Here is a 22,684-nt window from a genome sequence, read left to right on the forward strand (position 1 = left end):
CAACCTCAACTTACTTTGACTAAGAACCATTTAATACCTTATGGCAGCCAAAAAGTATTTCTGGGGTTGGAACCAGTGTAGTGTTTCTACAGGCACAAGGATTACTCCTTGCAAATCAAAACTTTCACTGGTCACCGCCCCCCGCCCATCCCCGAAGCCCAAAATGTCCACTGAAATCCTGCTTGTAGAGGACAACAGGATTTGGGGGGTGGGGGTGGGCAAGCTGCAGTGAGAAAGGGAAGCCAAGGAAGTCATGCTCCATAGCAGAAATCCTTGCACCCATAGAAACAATGTGCTAGATCCAACCCTACGTCCCTGAAGAATGCAAGAACTCCCAATCTATATGTGAATCCTGCAAGAGATCCTTAACTTTTATGTCAGTGTTTGCCCTGCTTAGAACAGGAGGCACACTTCCCCCTGCAGTCATCCCATCATATAACAGACAAGAACTTACAAAGTTTCCTACTGAAGAGTTTTTGGAGTAAGCTGAGTATGTGTCTTGCTTCAGTCTTCTGATTCATCTGAAATAAATTACCGTTATGAACAGCTGGACAGAAAAACACAAATATTTTGTTTTAATAAAGTGATTATGTGAAGCAAAGTTACTAGATCTTCTTCAGAACTCCCTTGAAATATCCTAGGAGTATTACCCAACTTCTCTAGAATCAACAAAACCTAAAGAGCTCATTCAAATGGTAACCATTTCCCCCATAACTCACCACAATATATTCATCATGCTAACACATTATCCCTTGCTTACATTCTTAGAGGAGGCAGCTAAATGAACTTAGTGCAGAAAGTAACAGTTAAATTACGGTTCCTGGAACATAAATTGAAAGCACTACATATATAAGGTGTGTTTGCATAATTGGCATTGCTAGTTTAGTTACTTGTTAGGGACTTTCATAAGTGAAGTGAATAATACAGTTAAAAAATGATTAAAGCTAATGCAGCAGTAATGCAGGAAAACACCACTTTTACTTTAATTAATGTGATAGTGCCCAGAAATACGGCTGCATATTAACTAGAGGGGGTGCACTTTCCACTTTAATGAATAGATGCAGTTTTAAAAGATGTACATTATCCATCACTAATCCCATCCTCTACCTTTCGAAATACAACATGCAGGATTATGCTTGGGGGGAGGATCTTTTTCCTTTTCTAGCAAACAACTTGTATGATGCCTACTGTCTTATTTTCTTCACATACAGTAATGGATAGGTGCTCCTCTTCCCACCATACAAATAAGGTATCAGGTACTACAAAATTGTGCAAACTCCTCATATTACACATTACTGTCTGTGTAAAGGTAAAAAGGGGTTTGTTAGTTTACCAGGCAGAAGGATTAACAGCTGGGTTATGAACTGGCCCTAAGAACACAAAAGCATTAACATCTGATTCATTCACAATGCAATGACAATTTACTCTACAAAATTAAAGAAAATCTTAGTGCGCAGTGTGATAGACAGGACTAGTTCTAGCTCCGCCTCTCCCAAGGAATAGCCAATGAGAGCTGGTGGAATGCTGGGCTAGTGACAGTCAAAGTCTATTGGAATGGTTACTGAAGGAGAAGGTTTTTAGATGCTGCTGAGGAAAGGCAGCAGAGATATTGCCAATTTGGTGTAGTGGTTAAGAGCAGTGGGACTCTAATCTGGAGAACCAGATTTGATTCCCCACTCCTCCATTGGAAGCCAGTGGGGTGATTTTGGGTCAGTCACAGCTCTTCCAGAACTTTCTCAGCCCCTTTCTCAGGATAAAAATAACACTTTATAAACCACTCTGAGTGGGTGTTAAGTTGTCCTGAAGGGAATTGTTATTATTACTATATTAAAACCTGTTCTGATACATATTAGCCATTCTCTGTTTAAGCACAATGTATCTATAGATTTCCAATTATTCACTCCTAATTTATACATTTTGTAAATAAAGTTTATTCTTGTTTCTGTTTTAACCTTGGTTGGCCTGAAGTTGTTGGCTGAGGAGAAATAAAACACACATACATGAAACTCAAACACTTTGGTCACGACAAATGGGCCAAATGTATGGTGGCAAGATATAAAGGGAAAATAAACTCTGAGTTCCATTTCCCCAATAGCTCTGGGCAGTAGCTGGGCAAAGGGAAGTAAATATAAAGAACTGGCTGCCTTTCTGGTAAAGCCTCTGGAAAGAAAAGAGAGGGGATCTGGTGTAGATTTGAGTCAGTGCTCTCTGCCTAAAAATTAAAGGTAAAATAGGTGGCTGGTGGTGGCTGCCCTTAACTACCTGGGAAGTCCCACACCTGTGAAAGGAAGTTATAGTGGTTTGCGGTGTATAAAGGGGTCACACTCAGATTTTAGTGACTTTTGCAAAGCAAGCTATAAAATTTCATTAACTTCCTATTAAAAGGAGCATCTAGTCTGTCCTTCATAGTAAAAAAGCAGCTATTAGTGCAGGAAATGGACTCTAGTTTGTAAAAGATCTCTGGTATCAATCACTGTCAAATGCGACAGTGTAGCCTTCCTTCAGACTACTTTTATTTATTTATGTCTTTTAGAAAGATCAACACAAAAGTTGAGAATTCGTATCCTGGTTAGCCACAGTGTGCAAATAGGGTTTTTTTTTCTACTTACTGGCTCCTCCTTAACCACTAGGCACAAATCTCCGTCACTGCTACGAGTACCAAATCCATTCAATGAGGATCCAACCAAAAATAGTCTACTGTCTGCAGGGCAAGAAAGTGTTAGATTAAATGCAACATTTTAGGAAGAGTCGTTTATTTTAAAAGTGTGTGTAATAAATAGGTAGACCTGCACATACTTGGAAAGATCTGCTGAATTTCCCTTTGGAGTTGTGTTCGGCAACGCTCTTTTTTGTTCAAGTCAAAGGTTTGTTGCTGACATGACTGAAATAGCTCCAGTACTTGCTGACTTAACTGCATGATACAGAAAAGAATAATAAAAATAATCTTTACTATACATGTTGTATGCCTATGTGCACAATTCCCTTTTAAAAGATTTTTTCAATTCCAAAGTGAGAAACACTTCTGAAGTGCCATATTGGCCATAAACAGGCTAATGTTGCTGCAAGAGTAGATGGATGTAAAGCATCATACAAACAGTTCAACTCAATCCGTTCGAAGGAGAGCTACTGTCTTCTTAGTTGATGGCTTAAAAGATCTCAACTCTGCTTAAAATGACATTGTTGTGTCCGTAGTAAACAGCATGGAACTCATGGCTTCAGCCTGAGAACTCTGATTCAATTGACTGGTGAGGTGGGGGATTTGTTAGCCTTTTTTTATTATAAACTCTTACATCAGTGTTTGTCACCATCAGACACACATACCTCAGACACAATTAGAATAGGAGGCACACTTCACACTTCACTCTACAGTAAAAAGGAATTATGTATATTTCCTTGATTAATTTCCAGAACAATGACAGGCATCCTTCTTCCAATTGCAGGACAGTCTAGTTAATACAACCTCTCAGAAGTCTGCCTGCCCTTAGTCCAGCCATTCAGGGATCAAGGAGAGACCATGCTTTCTCAGCAACATTCCAGGAACTCCCCGTTCCACAACTTTCAGCAGCAGTATCTACTGGCCAAGAAATCCTGGTGTGCACTTACTCGCACTCTTAGGAAGATGCTATGATACTTTTGGTGACAGAGGCTGCTGCCCACAGTCTCCTTGCTCCCAGAGCAAGTTTATGCTACACATTGGCTTCATTTTTCCAGGCACGCTCCAATCCCTCTTACAGCACACTAAAAAACTGGAGCTCATAGCCTTACACAGAAAATGTAACTAGAACAGCAAGCAAAACTGGAAGTGCAGGTGTCGCAAACCCTTGGCTAACTGAAGCTTGGGCTGACCTTCCTCCTAAAGTTTATAAAGCTGTTTACTGGGCTGGGAAGCCTTTAGTAGCATGGTTGTATCGGTATCTTCAACTTTCTTTATTGTCCCATTCTTAACGTATAGGTTGTGATGTTACCCAGCTAAGTCTAAGTAGAGGGAACTCAGAGGTTTGCATTTTCCTTAAAAAAAAGAAACTGACACATGAGGCTTATGGAGTTTTAAAAGGAAACAGGTTTATTTACAAGTAGGTTGGATAGGTAGGAATGTATGCAGGTACTTAAAAATTGAAGTAACTAAGAGGTTTTTGCACTGGTGTGAGGCACAAAACACTTTGGTATGGGTTAAGTTGATGACTTGGATAAGAGAGGTTGGTGTTATCAGGCTTAAAATCTTTAAAGTAAGTTCTTTCTTTGTTTGACACTTCTTCACAAGACAGGTGTTCCAACTTTGTGTGCACACACAGCACGTCTTCCCTTTTTCTGCAGACTCTCAAGGTACTCCACTGAGTCAAAACCCTTTTCAGATACTGGGCAGTAGTTATACCAACACTATATCCTTGATCCTTTGGCTGAAGGGGAGACTCCTTTCTACTCACTTCCTTGGCCCACTACAAGTTCCCAGATCTCTTGTGTCTCAGCAAAACTTAGTGCTGTCTGTCCCACTTTCATACAAGAACTAAAAGTGCTTCATAAACAATGTTTTTTCTGTAAGGGCGCACTTTTCCCTTCCTTCCTCACACACAGGACTCTCTGGCTGACCCTCTCTGGTCAGATGCCAGGCTGTAACTCCCTACTCTTCCATTTGTTCCAACTATCACTGCCTCCTTCTGTTAACACCAACTGTCAGCTCATCATTCGAAAACCAACTGCCAATTCAGGCTAGCCACAGAAAGGGAAAGGGACATGTCAATCATCCTCCACTCCTTGCTGCTGTTTCAAGCATTCACTGGCCTCCAGCTGGATGCAGTACCCAGCAATCCCAGCATTTTTAAGTCGAATCCATCACAGCAGGTCTTACCTTATCTTTGGCCACAGGGAGTGCAGTTTCTATATGGTCAGGAAATGAAGCTTCTTGTAAAGGTGGCACGCATCCAGTCAAATCTGAGATATAATGTGTATGAAGTAATGGTGAAGGAATTGATCCAGGGAATGAACGCCTGTGATCGTCTGGTAAAGGCACTGCTTGGCTAGCTGAAGTGGACTCACAATGAGGTGAATGAAATCGCTGGCGCTTCGCTTCATAATGCACATTTTGCTCTTTGAGTCTCCTAAAAAATGTTAAAAAGTGTTGGCTATTCCAGTTCAGCTACACAGATATGCAATAATAAAGCAAGCGGATTGCAAACAATGTAAATGCTACCAATTAATCATTGTGAATGTTCCCACAAGACCATGGATTCTTTTAAAAAGAAAGGGATGCCCAGCCTCGATGCAGAGAAAATCAAATCTTACAGGGAGCCCAAAAGAATGCATCAACTACTGACGTAGACTGAAACAACTGCTGAATGTGTGCCCCCTGCCAAGACGCTACTGAAATGCAACTTTAACTATCCATAAGTTGAAATCTGCTCAAGCCATTCTTGGGCAGAATATATACAATTTTCTTTCTGAAATACACACTATTCACAAAAGTCATTCTGAACATCGAGAAGTGCTGCAGAGAGAAGTTCTGTGCAAAGTGCACCCAGTGAAAAGGTGGTGGGAAAGAGTCGGAGTTCAAAAAGAAAAACTTACCACAACAGCCATTCAAAATGTAGAATGTGCCTGTGCAGGTTTAGATTGTACAGACAGTAAAGTATTTGATCTGGGCAAAAGAGAACCTCTATTTCATTTGGCAAATATTTAAAGACTAATGCAGTTAATATGCATTCAATTTATTACAAAATTTATTACAGTCAACTTATTAGAAAAGGTCTTACTTTCAAAAACCTCCATAAGCTTGTCATGATTCTGTTACTTTCAAAACATGCAATGAAGAATGCAGTTCTCTGTATAGCATATAAGCATAGCTGACCATTAAACATGGTCAGCTATGGAACAATTGACCAAGATTTGTACCACTGTTGCAGGCAAACGTGCCATTACAAGGCGGCACAGCACATGTCAACTGCAAAGGATCTTGGACTACAATCAGGCTTCTGACATTATAAAAGCTACAGCTGTCAGAAGGATGTTTAAAAGGCACCAAACAAATGATGAAAATATGCCCAGGAAGTCAACTAATTAGTAGATTTAAATTGAGCTTTAGTGCAATTTCAGAGAGAATATTGGGGAGGGGGAGATCAATTCAGCAGTAGTTGAAATAGTAATGCCGAAAGAAAACTGTTAACTATTTGATCATTCTAATCAAACTAGTAAAGTAGGTGCCCAGGAAATGGAGAAGAGAACCAGCACATGCCAGGGAAGAGGCTGGAAAATGTTCATCTGCAGTCGTTTAATAACAGTCAAACCATGGTTTGGTGGTCATAGCATTTGAATAGAATCTCTCTCTTTAAAAACATTAACTCTATACCTGCAAAAATATTCTAAATGTTTCCTTTTAAAAATAACCCATTGTTGAACATGCCATCAATCATAACTTGGAATCTGAAACAAAAAGATTCCTTTCCCTTTTTCTCAATTAGCATGGAAGTTATTATAGAAGTTCAATACACTGCAAATAAAGAAAGCCATGTACAAAAAGTATTTTGGCAATATAGCGAAAGTCACACTTTAGTGGTGGACTGGTCAGGAACCAAGGCACAGAACTGCGACAGTCTTCTCTGTACCTCTCCACTGTTTCTAGTAAAGGTACCCCAGAAACAAGACGAATGCCCATAATAATTACTGTGGAAAGGGAGTAATATCTCCCTGATTTTCATGGCCACAATTAAAGAACGAGGCAAAGAAACCCCACGCAAGTCAGTTCAGATATGCATTTTTGGAAAACACTGGAGATGTGCAGGTGGACAGCTAAGCTTTCCACTCTGACTCCTGGGCATCTTGAGGTTTGAATCCCCACTCTGCCATGCAAGCTCGCAGGGGGAGAGAACCATTTGTGCCACCTTGAGCTTCTTAGAGGAAGGATAGGATAAAAATGTACTGAATAAATACAATAACCATCCTACCTCCCCTCACCTCCAAGATCCTGTTTAACAGAAGCATGGACAGGTTGATTCTCCCCCCCCTTTCCCTATAACTCTCAGCTCCTTTAATCTCATCACTTCTGGAGAATTTTAGTTATCATCCAGATGACTTTTTAAGGTCTGGTTAATTTATGAAGTCATATTTCTGTGCATACCTTGGGAACCACCCAGGTTTGGAGAAATCTCTACCTTTTCTGTGATGGCCTTGTGGTGCCATTTTCATCACCTTCATGAGGGCCAGCTTATTACTAAAGAAAATTTTACATGGCTATAAAATGTCGTCTTATAGTCCAACAATAACACATAGCGTCCTTACTTTCTGCCTCGGAATGATGCAGGTGCGGCTGATGTATGCACTGGACTGCCATTTCTATAGGTGAAGGGTGGTGGTGGTGGTGAAACAGGAGGGACAGTTGAAAGGTTACCACTCACCAGAGCTCTAGGAAGATTAAAATGCAGGATTATTTCATATTTTAATATAACCATTCATACAGTTGTTGAAGGAATACTATAGACAACTGCACGGTATATTACAATTTTCTGACAATCTTCAAATGCATTATACACGATGAAACAAACTACCCAAGATGATTACTTAAATTTGATTTCCTATAAACAAAAACAACCTCAAAGCCCAATTGGATAAGTAGAAACTATTTACTTCTCTGAAATAGTTAATTTAATAAGTCCAGTCCTGAAAGTAGGCTGAAAATTATTTTTATGCATCAGTTCCTGGATATACCTACGTTGAACTTTGGAATTGGGGATGATCTATAATTTGCTGGTGAAAAAGAAGAACAGGAGGTATATTCACTGGAAGATTACTGAAGAAGTTGTATTGTTGGTGCTCTGGAGAGAAGGGTGGACGACTCAAGTTGGAAGAATTTGGGAACATGCTCTTCTATGGTGAAAATAAACATGTATTCTTCTACCTATTACCAGAATTTTAAAAAATTATCAGGTCAGGCAAAAGTATTAAATAAGATTTTATCAATTCAGTCTGTCTTTTGACAGTCAAGAAATTAATACTTTCATAATAGCTTTGTTATATTTGATAATTAAAGCACAAATATATTTTATTTTTTAATTTTATTTATGTCATTTATAGTCCGCCTTTCTCACTGAGACTCAAGGCGGATTACACAGTGCGAGCTTAGTATAATCAGTATCAAGTACATTTCCATGCAGTATCAAGTACATACAGAGCCTTTTCAGATAAGTATTTCTTGAAAATAATGGAGATGCACAGCTGTACTGTTTTGCACACATCAACGAATTACCCATTCAAGATTCTTACAAAAAAGCATTTTAAGTTCTAAAATCTTGGAAACACATTTCCAAAAAAAGCCTGTTTAAAATATTTACAAATCTCACGACAATGCTACAAGACCAGTAATAGAAACAGAGCATAAAAAATATTTTAGAAGGTTGTCTGCTATTCACATAAAAGAAGGGTGGGATACAAATATCAGGATAAAGGTGCCTCTCTTTGAAACATTAATTTTCCATAGAATCCAGTAGAATCACCTAAATGGGAAAATTAAAAAAATCATCTTATTTCATGTATACCCCAGCTTTCTTCCCAATGGAGATTTGAGGTGGCTTCCATTGTTCTCCTCTCCTCCAGTTTATACTCACAACAACCCTGTGAGGTAGGTTAGGTTGTGAGTGTGTGAATGACCCAAGGTCACCCAGCAAGCACAGCAAGGAATTGCATGTGGGTCACCCAGATCCTAGTCCATTACTTTAACCAATCAATATACAACTGTAGACACGCCAACCATCATCCATATTTCTTTGATGTGAAGATTCCTTCCTGCTCAAGGCAGAAAAATGGTTTGCAAATAAAACAAGAGGAAGATGGTGTATGCCAGGGGTCCCCAACCCTGGGGCCGCGGACCAGTACCGGTCCGTGGCCTGTTAGCAACCAGGTTGCATCAGCAGCATAGTGTGGTCTACTCTATGGCAGCGCTGGCAAAGGGACAGGAAGGCGAGTGGCGAGGCAGCCTGCTTCCCCGCCTGCCATGCCGCCGGGGCACCCAGCAGCGCTGGTGAAGGGGTGGGAAGGTGAGCAGCGAGGCAGCCCGCTTTCCTCCCCGCTTCCCCACCTGCCACGCTGCCTAGCAGCGCAGGTGAAGGGACAGGAAGGTGAGCAGCGAGGCAGCCCACTTTCCTCCCCGCTTCCCCACCTGCCACGCTGCCTAGCAGCGCAGGTGAAGGGACAGGAAGGTGAGCAGCGAGGCAGCCCACTTCCCTGCCTGCCGTGCTGCGGTATCATTATATAATGTAATAATAATGTTGTGGGAGTAGTAGTAGTAGTAGTAGTAGTAGTAGTAGTAGTAGTAGTAGTAGTAGTAGTAATAGAAATAAAGTGCATAACTGTTTCATCCCGAAACCACCACCACCCCCAGTCTGTGGAAAAATTGTCTTCCACAAAACCGGTCCCTGGTGCCAAAAAGGTTGGGGAACACTGGTTTATGCCCTCTCCGACAATCTGCCCTCTAACAAGTGATACTCAAAGGCATGCCATCTCTGAACCTGTAGGTTCCATTTACTGATATTAAAACACTGATATACTTCCTCTCAAGAACGTGGAGCTCAGATATGTTAAAATGTGAACAGGCAGGTTAAGACACTCTTCTCAAGCCCTGCACAGGATGCAGAGGAGGTGTGGATGGTGACCAGATACAGGGCTTTTCCAGTGGAAGTACCTGGCCTCTGGAACATGCTGCCCTTGAGGTATGTCTGATGCTTACCTTACTTTCCTTTAGGTATCAGGCCAAAATAGTTCTTATAACCCAAGCTTTTAACTAAGGGATTTAATCAAGTCTAGCTGTTTTAGGGTCTGCTTCTAGCCTGAGGACTATAATTTTAGGCAACATAGTGTTTTATGTTTTTTTAACTGGGTTTTATTGAAAGACTTTAAAAAGCAAATAAAAATTTAAAAGAACAAAAAGAAAATAGAAAGAAAAACAATAAAGAAAAAGGGGGGAAAGAAAATATATATAGGAGCGTTTTACGTTTTTTACTGCCCTGGCTTGTTTTTGTTTATCATTCTAGTTGTGAGCCATCTTGAGCAGGTCTCTGGAGAGGTGGCATTTAAATCTTCTAAATAACTAATGTAAATAAATAAAATTTAGCAGTTATGGTCAATAGCTGTTGTTGTTATCTAAGTGTCAAAAGCCAGTGTGCAGAGGCTTTAGATCAGAACGATCAGTATGACAGGTAGACACATCAGGTGACATAGAGTCAGATGGTTAACTTAAGAGTCAGGAGACCATGAAGTGAATGACTCAGCTAAACTCATGCATGTATCTGATTGGGTGTCTACATGTATATATAGCTACTATGTACAGTATGGTAGGGGCTTCTTGCAAGTCCAGGTGTAGGCGAAGCACTTTGTCTCTCTGGACTGTAAACTTGTATATATTGCTCTTAATCCACCTATAAATAAATTGTATTATACACCTTTACTAAACAAACAAGGTGTGGACTCTTTGTGGATCCTCCTTAAGCTGGTGCAGTCACGCTGAATTCACACTATTCAACAGTTGTTCCATCAATCCTCCATGAATCTGTCACATCCTCTTTTAAAGCTGTGTTTCCCAAAAGCACTACCACATGTTAAGCAAATAACTCCATAAGTCAACCATGTATTGGGTGAGGAGAGATATTCTTGAGTCTTGTGCTGCTAGCATTATGCAGGAGAAAATGTTCTTTGTTTGCTTTCTCCCCATAATTTTATAAGTCCCTGTCATGATCTCACTTAATTCACTTTTTTCCTAAGCTAAGAAATTCCACACAGTATAGCTTTTCCTCACAGAAAAGTACTCCAAACCACGGGTCATTCGTGTTGCTCTTTCTTTCTAAACCTTTTCCAGCTCTACAACATCCTTTTTGAGAGGTAGCAATCAGAGCTGCACCACAGATACATACAGAAGCATTATGATAATAGTGCAGAGACATCACAACACATCTATGCGAATCAGTCTCATTTGCCATTTTATTACTCATTCACACTATTTGGATACCTTTTTGGAACTCCTCAGGAGTTGTTCTTTTTGGGTATACACCAACTTAAATAATTTAGCGTTACCTGTAAATGTGACTAATTGCTCACTCCAACCTCAGATAATCTAGGAACAATTTAAGTATCAGTAATTACAGTCTACATCCTTAGGGGACTTGCTTCTCTCCAACTATGAAAACTGTCCATTTATTTCCATCTTCTACTTCCTATTATTTAACCAGATAGCAATAGAAGGACTATTATCTTACTTTATTCTCTAATCACTGATGTCATTTACATCCCGCTATTCTTCCCAATGGGGCTCCAAAGCAGCTTACATCATTCTCCTCTCCATTTTATCTCACAACCTTGTGAGGTAGGTTAGACTACTGGGAATATGTAATTGGCTCAAGGTTACTCAGCAAGCTTCCATGGCAGAGTGGGGATTTGATTCTGGGACTCCCAGATTCTAGTCCAACACTCTAAACACTACACATGGACTCTCAATTAGATTTTTATCCTGCCCTTTCTTTAATGATATCATATATGCACTCCCTCCCTATTTTACTTGCCTAGCAATCCTGTAAGGTAGCTTAAGATGAAAGAGAGTAACTGGCCCCAAATTATATTGATCTTCATGGCATATAAATTCTTGAACCAGATCTCCTAACTTCTGTTCCAATAATCTAACTTCTGTGTAACACTGTCAATCTTATGTCATAACTGCTACGTTTATTCAGGACCTTTTTGCAAGGGACTGTTTAAAAAAATACTTTTTGGAAACTCAGACAAATAACATCTACCAGTTCTCAAATAATTTCAAAAGTTGGTGATGTAGGCCTTCTCTTTACAAAAATTACGCTGACCCACCCACAAAGATTGTTCTTCTAAACATCTAATTGTAACGTTCACCCATTCTCTTGAAAGAGACATTGGACTAATGGACCTATAATTTCCCAGCTCATCTCTACATCCATTTTTTTAACTGGATGGTGTTAAATTGACTAATATCAATCTGATACTGACTCTAGTGCCAAACAACATTCAGATAATCAGCAATTTTACATCTGAATTAGTTAACAACTCCTAGGTGTAGGATCTAGACCCAGGGATTTACCAATTTTTCAATTAGCCCTAAAACTTCACATCTTCACCTTACCACCTCTACTTAAATGAGTTTTTGTTTACTGCTTTTTGGTAGGATCTGCTGCTAGCGGGTATGTAGTGAGTATTCTCTCTTTGAGTGCACGGTGAGTGGAGTTGCAGGATGACAAAGTTACTTGATAGTGGAGTGCTCTATAGCTCTGACTACTAGTTTATTCTTTACTACAGTATACATCCTGGTGCTCAGTTTTCTGTTTCCTGCCCATTAATTTCTTGGGTCTACTGTCCACAATCATAGCCCTTACACTAGCAACATTATAACTTTGGGTCCCCCTTATCCTATCACTCTGATATATCATGACTATGAAATGAATTTAAGGTAGCTCAATACACCCCAGGTCTGGAAGGGTTGAAGACCACTGCAATATATTTTTCCCTGCCCTATTTACATTTGTATGTTTTTGATATTTTGTAATCAATGTTACAATGAGAAAGGTGGGCTATAAATGAAGTAATTATTATTAATCTATATTTATATTTGCCCTAATATTTCTAGCACCAGGGATAAATCCATCTCACAAATTCCACCAGATTTCTCATATGCTCTCAACATGAATGATTTTCAATCAATGGTTGTGACCAACTCTTAGTTCACAAGACCCTCCCCCCTCCTTTTTTTCTTTTACAGCTTTTGGAAGGACCCGGTTCATAGAATCATAGAGTTGGAAGGGACCATACAGACCATCTAGTCCAACTCCCTGCCCAGTGCAGGATCAGCCTAAGGCATCTCTGACAAATATTCATCCAGCCTCTTCTTGAAAACTGTCAGTGAAGGGGAGTTCACCACCTCCCTAGGCAGCTGATTCCACTTTTGAACTACCCTGATCGTGAAAAAAGTTCTTCCTAATATCTAGCTGGTACCTTTGTGCATGTAATTTAAGCTCATTGTTTCAGGTCCTACCCTCTGCTGCCAACTGGAATAGCTCCCTGCCCTCCTCCAAATGACAGCCTTTCAAATACTTAAAGAGAGCAATCACGTCCCCCCTCAATCTCCTCTTCTCCAAACTAAACATTCCCAAGGCCCTCAGCCTTTCCTTGTAGGGCTCAGTCTCCAGTCCCCTGATCATCCTTGTCGCGCCTCTGCACCCTCTCGATTTTGTCCACATCCTTTTTGAAGTGAGGCCTCCAGAACTGCACACAATACTCCAGGTGTGGCCTGACCAAGGCAGTATGGAGAGGGGCTATGCCCTCCTGCGATTTCGATGCTATGGCCCCTTTGATACAACCCAGGATTGAATTGGCCTTTTTTGCCACCGCATCACACTGACTGCTCATATTTAGTTTACAGTCCACTCTTACCCCAAGATCTCTTTCACATATACTACTGCCCAGAAGTGTACCCCCCATCCAGTATTTGTGCTTCCCATTTTTGTGGCCCAGATGTAATACTGTGCACTTGTCTTTGTTGAATTGCATCCTATTCGCAGCTGCCCACTTCTCCAGAGTATTCAGGTCTTGTTGAATTTTAATTCTATCTTCTTGGGTGTTTGCTACTCCTCCCAATTTGGTATTATCAGCATGCATTATTACAAATGAATGGATCTTTGCATACACCCTGAGAGAAGTAACAAGGCAAAGTCACTCAGCAGGAAAGGATTCCTTTTTAGCACAGGCATATTCAGAGACAAGCTCCCTCCCTACTCGGTCTCTTCTTGTCTCCGTTATTTATGCTCATCTTTCTCACTAAGGCTCAAGGCAGATTACAGAATTTTTAAAAAACCATGCATAGAACATAAGATATCAAACGAATCAATGCAATCCAATAAACAATACAAAAGCATAGCTAGAGCCTGCAGCACCAGATTGGCAGATCTCAAAAGTTTAGGAGTCCCACTTCATAAAGTTTAAACTACCTTACCTCTTACCACTGAGAAATTAGTACATCTCTCTTCAACAGTTCTAATAACAATAAGCAGCTAATGAATAAGAGTTCTTTTTTTCAGATAAAAAGACAGCCACTTCCATTGACCTGTCTAAAGAAACCCTTCATCACTGCCTTAAGCCTCTTGTGCACTTGAGAGAGTTTTAGAACAGCATATATATTAAGTCACACAGAGTGCTGGTGGGATCTGCAGCTGTGCATGAAAATAAATGGCAACCTAAAACACATTCAGTGCTTCCTTACAGATGGTACAGAAGGCCTGCAGTGCTGAGCAGCTTGTCTTGTACAAACTGTGCAGAGTTCTCCAAACAAAGCATGAAACCCCCTGGATTAGCTGAGTAAATAAACAGTCAAAAAATCTCAGAGAGAGCTTTCAAAAAAGTTCTAGGTGGGTAGTAGTGTTGGGCTGCAGTAGAAGAGCAAGATTCGGGTTTGATGATAACAGCTTTGACTCTCGAAAGCTCATACTTTAGAAATCTAGTTGGTCTTTAAGGACCTGGATCTTGCTCTCCAAAAAAACCCCAAAACATACTAAACTTTTGCTTGTCTTTAAGGGGCAAGTGTGACACTGGAAAATACGAAATGCAGCGCGAATCACAGCGTGACAACACAGCACATAAGTGAAATGGAGAACAGGTAAAAAGCTTCGCCTGCTGGCTTCCCTCACAATCCGTTGTTTTCTATTACAGACACCAATCCCAGCCCCCAGCCAGGAGCACTTTGCCAGGCCAATCTGGCCCCACTGCAGCTCGCCTCCCTGCCCCCCAAGGCTCCCTGCGGACATTTCCACCTCCCCAACCAGGCCTTCAGAAACAATCCCCACCCCCCACCCCAACACCCGCCGGGCCTGGCGCGTCTCATGAGCTTCCATCGACACCCGTCCAGAGAAAGCCGGGAAAGGCCCGCCCCGCCCCGGTTCCCACAGCCGCCCAAGCACTTACTCTAGCGCAAGACAGAAAGCGGGAGAGACAACGGACCGAACCAAGCACAACGCAGTCCCAACCCAACGGCCTCCTCTGTTTTCTACCCCCTTCTCTCTGGGGAGAAAAGGGGGGAAAGGGAAGGTAGAACCCTCCGGAAGTAAACCGGAACTGCCCCACTGAAATCATCTCTATGGCTGAGAGCTCGCTCTGTCCCGGATGGAGATCCGCCGGGCAGGAAGTGAGGGTACCATAGAGAGCGACAGAGTCTTTCCTCCCTTCCCGCACCCCCCCACCCTCAGGTTACATAGGTCTTCTCTGCGCATGTGCCTTGGTCGCCTTTTTCTAGGCAGAGGCGGATTATGCTTGGGTTTGTTTCAGGACTATGGTGAATTTGGAGCGACGGATCCCAGGACCCGAAATATTAATCTTAGTTAAGGTTTAGGTTTCGAAGCAGTAAAAATGATGAAGGAATATGTTTTAATACATAATTATTTACGTTATTTATATTCCATTGAGACTCAAGAAGAATTGCATAGTGTTAAGTCAATACAATTAATGGCTTGGACGGTCAGCAAACAATCCAATAGGGAAGATACTCGAAAACAGGCAGAATCCGGAACAGAGCTGAAGCAAAACATAAGCAGTTTAAGATAACATTACCCACCTCCCTATGAGAGCTGCCCACCACTGTTCTTAAGCTGCTGCTATGTTCAATTGTACTGTTGCATTATTTGTTATTAACTGTATTGCTGCCATCAGGAAAAAGAGTGCTGCTATTTTTTATATTTTTGTATGATGCTTTTAAATGTTTTATATGGAATGTTTTATATGTTCTTAATGCTGTTATCTGCCCTGAGGCTGCTTGAGGGCAGGGTGGAATACAAATGCAATACATAAATAAAAATTAGGTGGTGTGAAAACTACTGAGAATACTTGCAACAGCAGTATGTGCGTAACGCACCGTCAAGTTGCGCAAACAGTGGTTGTTTGCCATTGCCTGCCTCTGTGTAGCCGCCCTGGATTGTCAGGCGGATTGTTGAACAGAGAGGTATAGAGGTGGGTGTCATCCACATACTGGTGGTGGAATGTCAAGTTGTAGCTGACTTATGGTAACCCCTAGTGGGGTTTTTCAAGGCAAGAGACAGGTTGTCAGCCTCCAGGTGGTAGCTGGAAACACAGGCTAGTTCCCCTGGAGAAAATGGCTGCTCTGAAGGGTGAAGTCTATGATCTCATACCCCTTCCCTCCCCAAACCCCGCCCTCTCCTGGCTTCACCCCCAAAATCTCCAGGAATTTCCCAACCTGGACTTGGAAACAGTACAAGAGACTAAGAGTCTCTCTAAAGAAGACATCTTACATGGGGATGCTCAAGTGACTTACTTTCTGTATGGTCTTATATTCAAGTGTACTCTGTCTCCCTAGCACTGTGTGTGTATCCAGAATGGCAGAACAAATGTAAGATCTTTCATTAGCGCATCCCCTGTAAAATGTCTTGTGTAGAGAGATTCTAACAGAGGTGGTTTATCATTGCCTGTCTCTGCAACTTTGGAGGTCTCCCATGCAATTACTAGCCAAGGTCCACCCTGCTTAGCTTCTGAGATCAGGTTTGCCTGGGCGATCCAAGTGAGGAGGACATCCATGGATTGATGACATCTAATTCCATAGCAATGAACTATTTCTCCTAAAGGCTTTACATAGAGGTTGAATAACATGGGGGATATGATGGTGCTCTGTGATACCTTGCAAGATAATTCCAACCCTGAAAATAACTGGTCTAGGGTTGCCAGCCTCCAGATGGTGACTGGAGATCTCCTGGAATTACAACTGATCTTCAGGTGACAGAGATCAGTTCCCCTGTAGAAAATGGCTGCCTTGGAAGGTGGACTCTATGGCATTATAGCCAGCTGAAGTCCCTCCCCAAACTCTGCCCTCTCTGGGCTTCACCTCCCCAGATCTCCAGGAATTTTCCAACCAAGAGCTAGCAACCCTACTACAATGGCATTTGAGTCTAGTTCATAAATTATTTGAACCAGTCCAAGACACATCCCCTGATACCTGCTTCTGCCTTCAAATGCCTCAACAAGATGGTGTACTGTATCAAAGGCTACAGAGAGATCCAGGAAGAGCAACAGAAAATACATTTTAATAGTACAGTCAAGTGTCCCATTCTCTCTATTAAAATGTCTCCCTGAGTATAATGCAGCCCTATTCTTTTATAAAAAGTATATCCCTGAACAATTCTGCTGTATATAGTTGGTGAAAAACCTAAAGTATGGGAACCTTCCTGACCTATGTACTTAGGCAGGCCATTCCATCAAGTGGGGACCACTGCAGAGAATGCCCATGTTTAGGCAACTGTTGATCCTGCAGAGACAACAATCGTGTGTGTACCCGCCCCAAAGTTTCTGCCACCCCGTTCCACTCCCATCACCCACCAGTTGCCAGGGGGACCTGGCAACCCTATGGGGGGCATAGGAGATGGGGCATACAGGCAGTCCTGCAGACATGAAGGTCTGAGGCCATGAAGTCCTTTGTGAAAGCCAGTATCTTTAATCGAACCCAATAACTAATGGGTGTGATTGCAGAATGGATGTAACATTAATGGGGAAATTATTTCGTCCCCTCAGGGTCTGAGGAGGGGATTCAAAGAAAAAGACCACCACTTTTAATTTAGGCAAACAACATTCTTTGACCTTTATTGTGATCAGGGCTTTTTTCTGTGAAAAGAGGTTGTGGAACTCAGTGGCGTAGTATGGGTTGCCAGCACCTGGGGCAACTCCTGGCAGGACATGGTGCTCCTGATAACGTATGTGCAAAGCGTGCACGCACAACCAGGACTGCGCAATGATATCACTTCCAGAAAGTGACATTATCGTGTAGGGCGCGGCTGCCCCCATGGGAGTGCTCCCACAATTCGGGCCCACTCACCTCCTCGCCCCTTACCTGGCAGCAAAGTTCCCTCTAAGCAGTGCAGTGTTGTGAGCCAGAAATCTACTTTGTGGGCAGCAACTTGCAAATTTTGAGCACTCCTTTTTCAAAACCAGAATCCATTTGATTAAAAGACTTTTGAATTAGATTGTCTGAGGCATTGGTATTGGGTACTGTCAATATGTGGTTCTGCATGCAGTTCTCAAAAGCTTATACCTCAATAAAGTTGTTTAGTCTTAAAGGTACTACTAGACTTTTTACTATTTTGCAACTACAGACTAACATGGCTAACTCCTCTGGATATTAAAGATTGCATCTGTGATATATGGAATTCACTACCACATAATGTGGCAACTGCTAGAGGGTATTAGGGACTTTAAAAATGATTAGAGAAATGTGTGGATGAAAGGTCTATTCTCAGTTGTTTTAGCATAAGAGTTAACTGGATATTCCACATATAGGGACAGTATACCACCTGAGCCCAGACCAGGACAACCCAGGGTAGCCTGATCTTAGATCTCAGAAGCTAAGTAGGTGGTCCCTCCCAGGTTGTTTTGCAGAGGCAGGCAATGGCAAACCACCTCTACACATCTCTTGCCTTAAAAACCTTGCAGGGTTGCTATTTATTTTATTTTGTTTGCACTATTTATAGTCAGCCTTTCTCACTGAGACTCAAGGCACATTTCACATTTGTGAGGATCCTCCCTCACTGGCACCCTCTCCTGATGGCCTGCCATCCTACCAACTCTCCAGGCAGGTGTCCTCCGGCCTCAGATGGGCAGGGAAGGGGGTTGCACCACCTTGTTCCTTCTCCTGCCCTGGGAGTAGCAGCACGCTCCAGCTGTCTCTCCCTGCAAAATCCTCCTCGGCCTTCACAGGAACCTGAATTTAAAGGCCTCCCCTGGCCCCACCTCCCTGGCTCTGGCCCCAATCATCACCCCGTCTCCCTGACTGGCCCTGCTCCCAGCCTATCTGATAGGAGGGCTGGGTAGACTCTGTAGTCTCCTGGCTCCACCCCCTCCATCCCCACCTAGGGTGTGGCATTTGGTCTGCTCTCTGCCTGGCTCGCCCCTGCTGCTTCTGAACCTTCCCCAGTGGCTCCCTTGGCATCTTGGAGCCTGCGCCTGCCTGCCTTGTGCTGATGGCAACCTCCTGTGAGCTTGGATGAAATGTAGCCATCTGGGCAACTGCAGGAGACAGGTGAGTCTGCTGAGTGGCTGCAGGCTGTTCCCCAGAGTTGTGCCTGGGCGTCGGCTGCAACTGGCCTAAGGGTGGGAGAGGCCTGGAGGCCTGTAGGGGCTCCTGCAACTGAGGTACTGCCAGAGGCTGTGCTGCAGGACCTAAAGGGGGTGCCTGCTGCTGCAGGGCTGGTGGTGAGGGTGGACAAAAGGCCGGCGTCGCCGGACACACCCCCTCCGGTGGGGTTGCTGGACCTGGTCCAGGTAGGTCTTCAAACATCCGGGACATGAAGTCAGCATTGGCATGTAGCCGGCCAGGGCGATGCTGGATTGAATAGCTGAATGGTAGTAGTGAGAGATACCATCTCAGGACCCTGTTGTTATGGTTTTTCATGCGAGCCATCCATTGCAATGGAGCATGATCGGTCACTAAGATAAAGGGGTTGTTAGAGAGGTAGTATTGTAAGGCCCCAACAGCCCATTTCACCGCCAAGGCCTCCTTTTCTATTGTTGCATACTTCTGCTCTGCCTGTTGCAGTTTCCGGCTAATAAACAGGATGGGGTGTTCCTGTCCGTCGACCTCCTGAGACAGGACAGCTCCCAGCCCTGTTCCCGAGGCATCAGTGTGGACTGTGAATGGTCTCTCAAAGTCTGGATTCCGAAGGACGGGGGCCTGGGACAGGGCGGTTTTCAGGGTGTCAAAGGCCCTCTGCCGGATGGGGTCCCACTGGATGGTGTTGGGCTGACCCTTTCGAAGGCAGTCGGATAAAGGACTCGCCTGGCTCGCAAACTGGGGGATAAATTTACTGTAATATCCCACCAGGCCCAGAAAGCGTCTCATCTGCTTCTTGGTCGTGGGAGGAGGAGTTTGTTCCAATGTAGCCACTTTTTCTGGCAGTGGCTTTAGCTGTCCCCGGCCAACGAGGAACCCCAGGTACTTGAGCTCCCGAAACCCCACTCGGCTTTTCTTGGGGTTGACTTTCAGGCCCGCTACCTGCAGTGCCTGGAGAACAGCCTGTAGATGCTGTAGGTGTGATGGCCAGTCCAGGCTGAAAATTATTATGTCATCAATATATGCCAGGGCAAAGCCCTGACATTGAGCTAATGCCCGATCAACCAACCTCTGAAACGTAGCGGCAGCCCCATGGAGCCCAAATGGCATCACTTTAAATTGGAACAGGCCTTGTGGAGTGGCAAAGGCTGTCTTCTCCTTATCGGATGCCTTCATGGGGATCTGCCAGTAGCCCTTAGTAAGATCCAGGGCAGACAGGTATTGGGCTGTGCCCAACTGGTCAATCAAGAGATCAGCCCTAGGCATAGGATAGGCATCAAATTGTGCCACCTTGTTCACCTCTCTGTAGTCCACACAGAACCTGGTGCTTCCATCCGGTTTAGGCACTAAAACTATTGGGCTGCGCCAGGCGCTGTTGGAGGGTTCTATTATGTCCATGCGCAACATATCGTCAACTTCCCGGGCTACCGTTTCCCATTGCTTCCGGGGGATAGGGCGCCAGACAGCTCGGGCTGCTTGCCCTGGGGGAGTGGTAACTGCATGTGTCACCCAGGACGTTCGTCCTGGCTTGCAGGAGAAGATGCCAGGCACCTGCTCCACCAGCTGAAGAACTTGCTGCTGCTGGGCCGACGTCAGGTCCTTGTCCAGTTGGGGCATAGTGTCAGTGGATTCATGACTTCCCCATGGGAGATCTCCTTCAGGGAGGGCATGAGGATCATCAGCCAACTGGCATGTGGCAGGCTCCCGCTCCCTCCATTCCCTAAGGTCATTGATGTGCAGCCTCTTTTTATGCTGGCGATGGGGTCCACACTGTACCTCATATGACAAGGGGCTCACAACCCGGGTAATTAGAAACGGTCCCTGCCAGGGGTCACTGTGGCCTTGCGGTAAGACCCGTCGGCTTACCAGAACTTTGCTGCCAACAGTCAGAGTCCGTAGCCGGGTTCCCCGGTCATACTGCTCCTTCTGCGCCTGTTGGGCCGCCTGGAGGTTCTGCCGAGCTGCTTCCTGAGCCCGGTCCAACTGATCCCGTAGTCGTCTTACATACTCAGGCGGATCTATACCCTCCACTGGAACGGGGTCGACCCATCGGGACTCCACTAGGTCCAGGATCCCTCGGGGCTTCCGGCCGTACAGCAGTTCAAAGGGAGCGAACCCCGTTGAGGCCTGTGGGGTCTCCCGCACAGCAAACAGCAAGGGATCGACATACAAGTCCCACTGGCTTGGCCTGTCATGTGCTAGTTTACGCAGCATGGACTTCAAGGTCTGGTTGAAACGTTCAACTAGCCCATCTGTTTGTGGATGGTAGGCAGACGTGTGGATCTGTTGGATGCCCAGAGTCTGGCACAGTTGCTTCATCAGGGCAGATGTGAATGGGGTGCCCCGGTCTGTCAAAATCTCCCTGGGTAGCCCCACATGAGCGAAGAACCGGAGTAGTGCCCGAGCTACCCCTGCAGTTTTCATGTTGCGGAGGGGAATGGCTTCCGGGTATCGAGTGGAGTAGTCCATGAGAACCAGGAGGTAGCGGCAACCCCTTGGTGTCCGTGGCAAGGGCCCCACAAAGTCCATGGCCACCCTCTCAAAGGGTGTTTGAATGATTGGTAAGGGAGCCAAGGGTGCTCGGGGAGGAGGTCGAGTCGAGGTCCGCTGGCACACTGCACATGTCTTGCAGAATTCTTTCACATCTCCTGCCATTGAGGGCCAAAAGAAATGGTCCAATAGACGTGCCAGAGTGTTCTTGACACCTTGGTGGCCTGCCCAGGCATGGTCATGAGCAAAGGCTAGAACTTCCTTCCGGAACTGCTGGGGAACTAGCAACTGCTGTACTTCCTTCCCCCGTCCCTGAGCTATCCTATACCACACACCTCTCTGCTGCACAATTCGGGGGAGCCGGCGTGCCCGGCGCTCATCCTGGATCTCGCCTTCCCTCACTGCCACTGCAAGGCGCAGAGCCTCCAGGGTTTCATCATTCCCTTGAGCTGCCAGGAATCCAGGGTCAGTGTCCCATGTCGGGGGACATTGAGGGGGCTGGTCCAACTGGGGCTCCGTTGATGGGCCAGGATGCCCTGCCACCTCCTCACCAGCCATTGCCTCCTGCGAAGCCGTCAATGAGTGCAGGATCTGGAGAAATCCCGGGGCATCCCGCCCGAGGAGGACTGGGTAGGGGAGCTCTGCCACCCGGGCCAACTCTACCTCTCGGGTTGTGCCCTGGCATTTCATTGGCACCCGGACCACCGGGTACTCTTCGGTGTGCCGGTGAAGGCAGGTGATCACCACAGTCCGGATTATAGGCAACCGAGGTGGCAGCAGTCGGGTGCGAATCATTGATACAGAGCTCCCACTGTCTACCATAGCCTTCAGCTTGCGCCCCGCAACTGTCACCATTGCTAACAAGGGAAGAGGACGTGGAGGGCTTGTGGTAAGGTGTATTTTGGCCCCCTCTCTGGTACCCCCTCCAGTCAGCATGTGTTCAGGCTGCATGTGGCCCTCCGGGTTGCAGGTGAAAAGGGAGCTTTGTGAACTGGGCCCCAACTCCCCCAGGCCAGAACGTAGAGGCCTGGGCAGTTGTGAGCACGTTCTTATCTGTTGGGGTGTCCTCTTTGGGGCTGGCCTAGGTAGGGGCCCTTGAGGCTGCTT

At 44.5% G+C, this 22,684-nt stretch overlaps 1 protein-coding gene across 2 annotated transcripts in view; it reads right to left on the reverse strand.

The window, feature by feature from the left end:
• The window catches only part of TENT2 (terminal nucleotidyltransferase 2), a 39,338-nt gene extending 24,304 nt beyond the window's left edge, over positions 1-15,034 (reverse strand). For both annotated transcript variants that reach the window (XM_054986783.1, XM_054986784.1), the window contains exons 1-7: positions 14,950-15,034; positions 7,700-7,885; positions 7,270-7,392; positions 4,847-5,096; positions 2,797-2,911; positions 2,610-2,701; positions 455-521 (exon numbers count right to left, since the gene is read on the reverse strand). In XM_054986783.1, the coding sequence (XP_054842758.1) occupies positions 455-521; positions 2,610-2,701; positions 2,797-2,911; positions 4,847-5,096; positions 7,270-7,392; positions 7,700-7,848 (796 nt within the window). In that variant the 5' untranslated portion in view covers positions 7,849-7,885; positions 14,950-15,034. The remainder of the gene's footprint in view (positions 1-454; positions 522-2,609; positions 2,702-2,796; positions 2,912-4,846; positions 5,097-7,269; positions 7,393-7,699; positions 7,886-14,949) is intronic.
• Between the last annotated feature and the right edge of the window lie 7,650 nt (positions 15,035-22,684).

This window comes from Eublepharis macularius, chromosome 8 (assembly GCF_028583425.1).
Source record: "Eublepharis macularius isolate TG4126 chromosome 8, MPM_Emac_v1.0, whole genome shotgun sequence".
Classification (NCBI taxonomy): domain Eukaryota; kingdom Metazoa; phylum Chordata; class Lepidosauria; order Squamata; family Eublepharidae; genus Eublepharis; species Eublepharis macularius.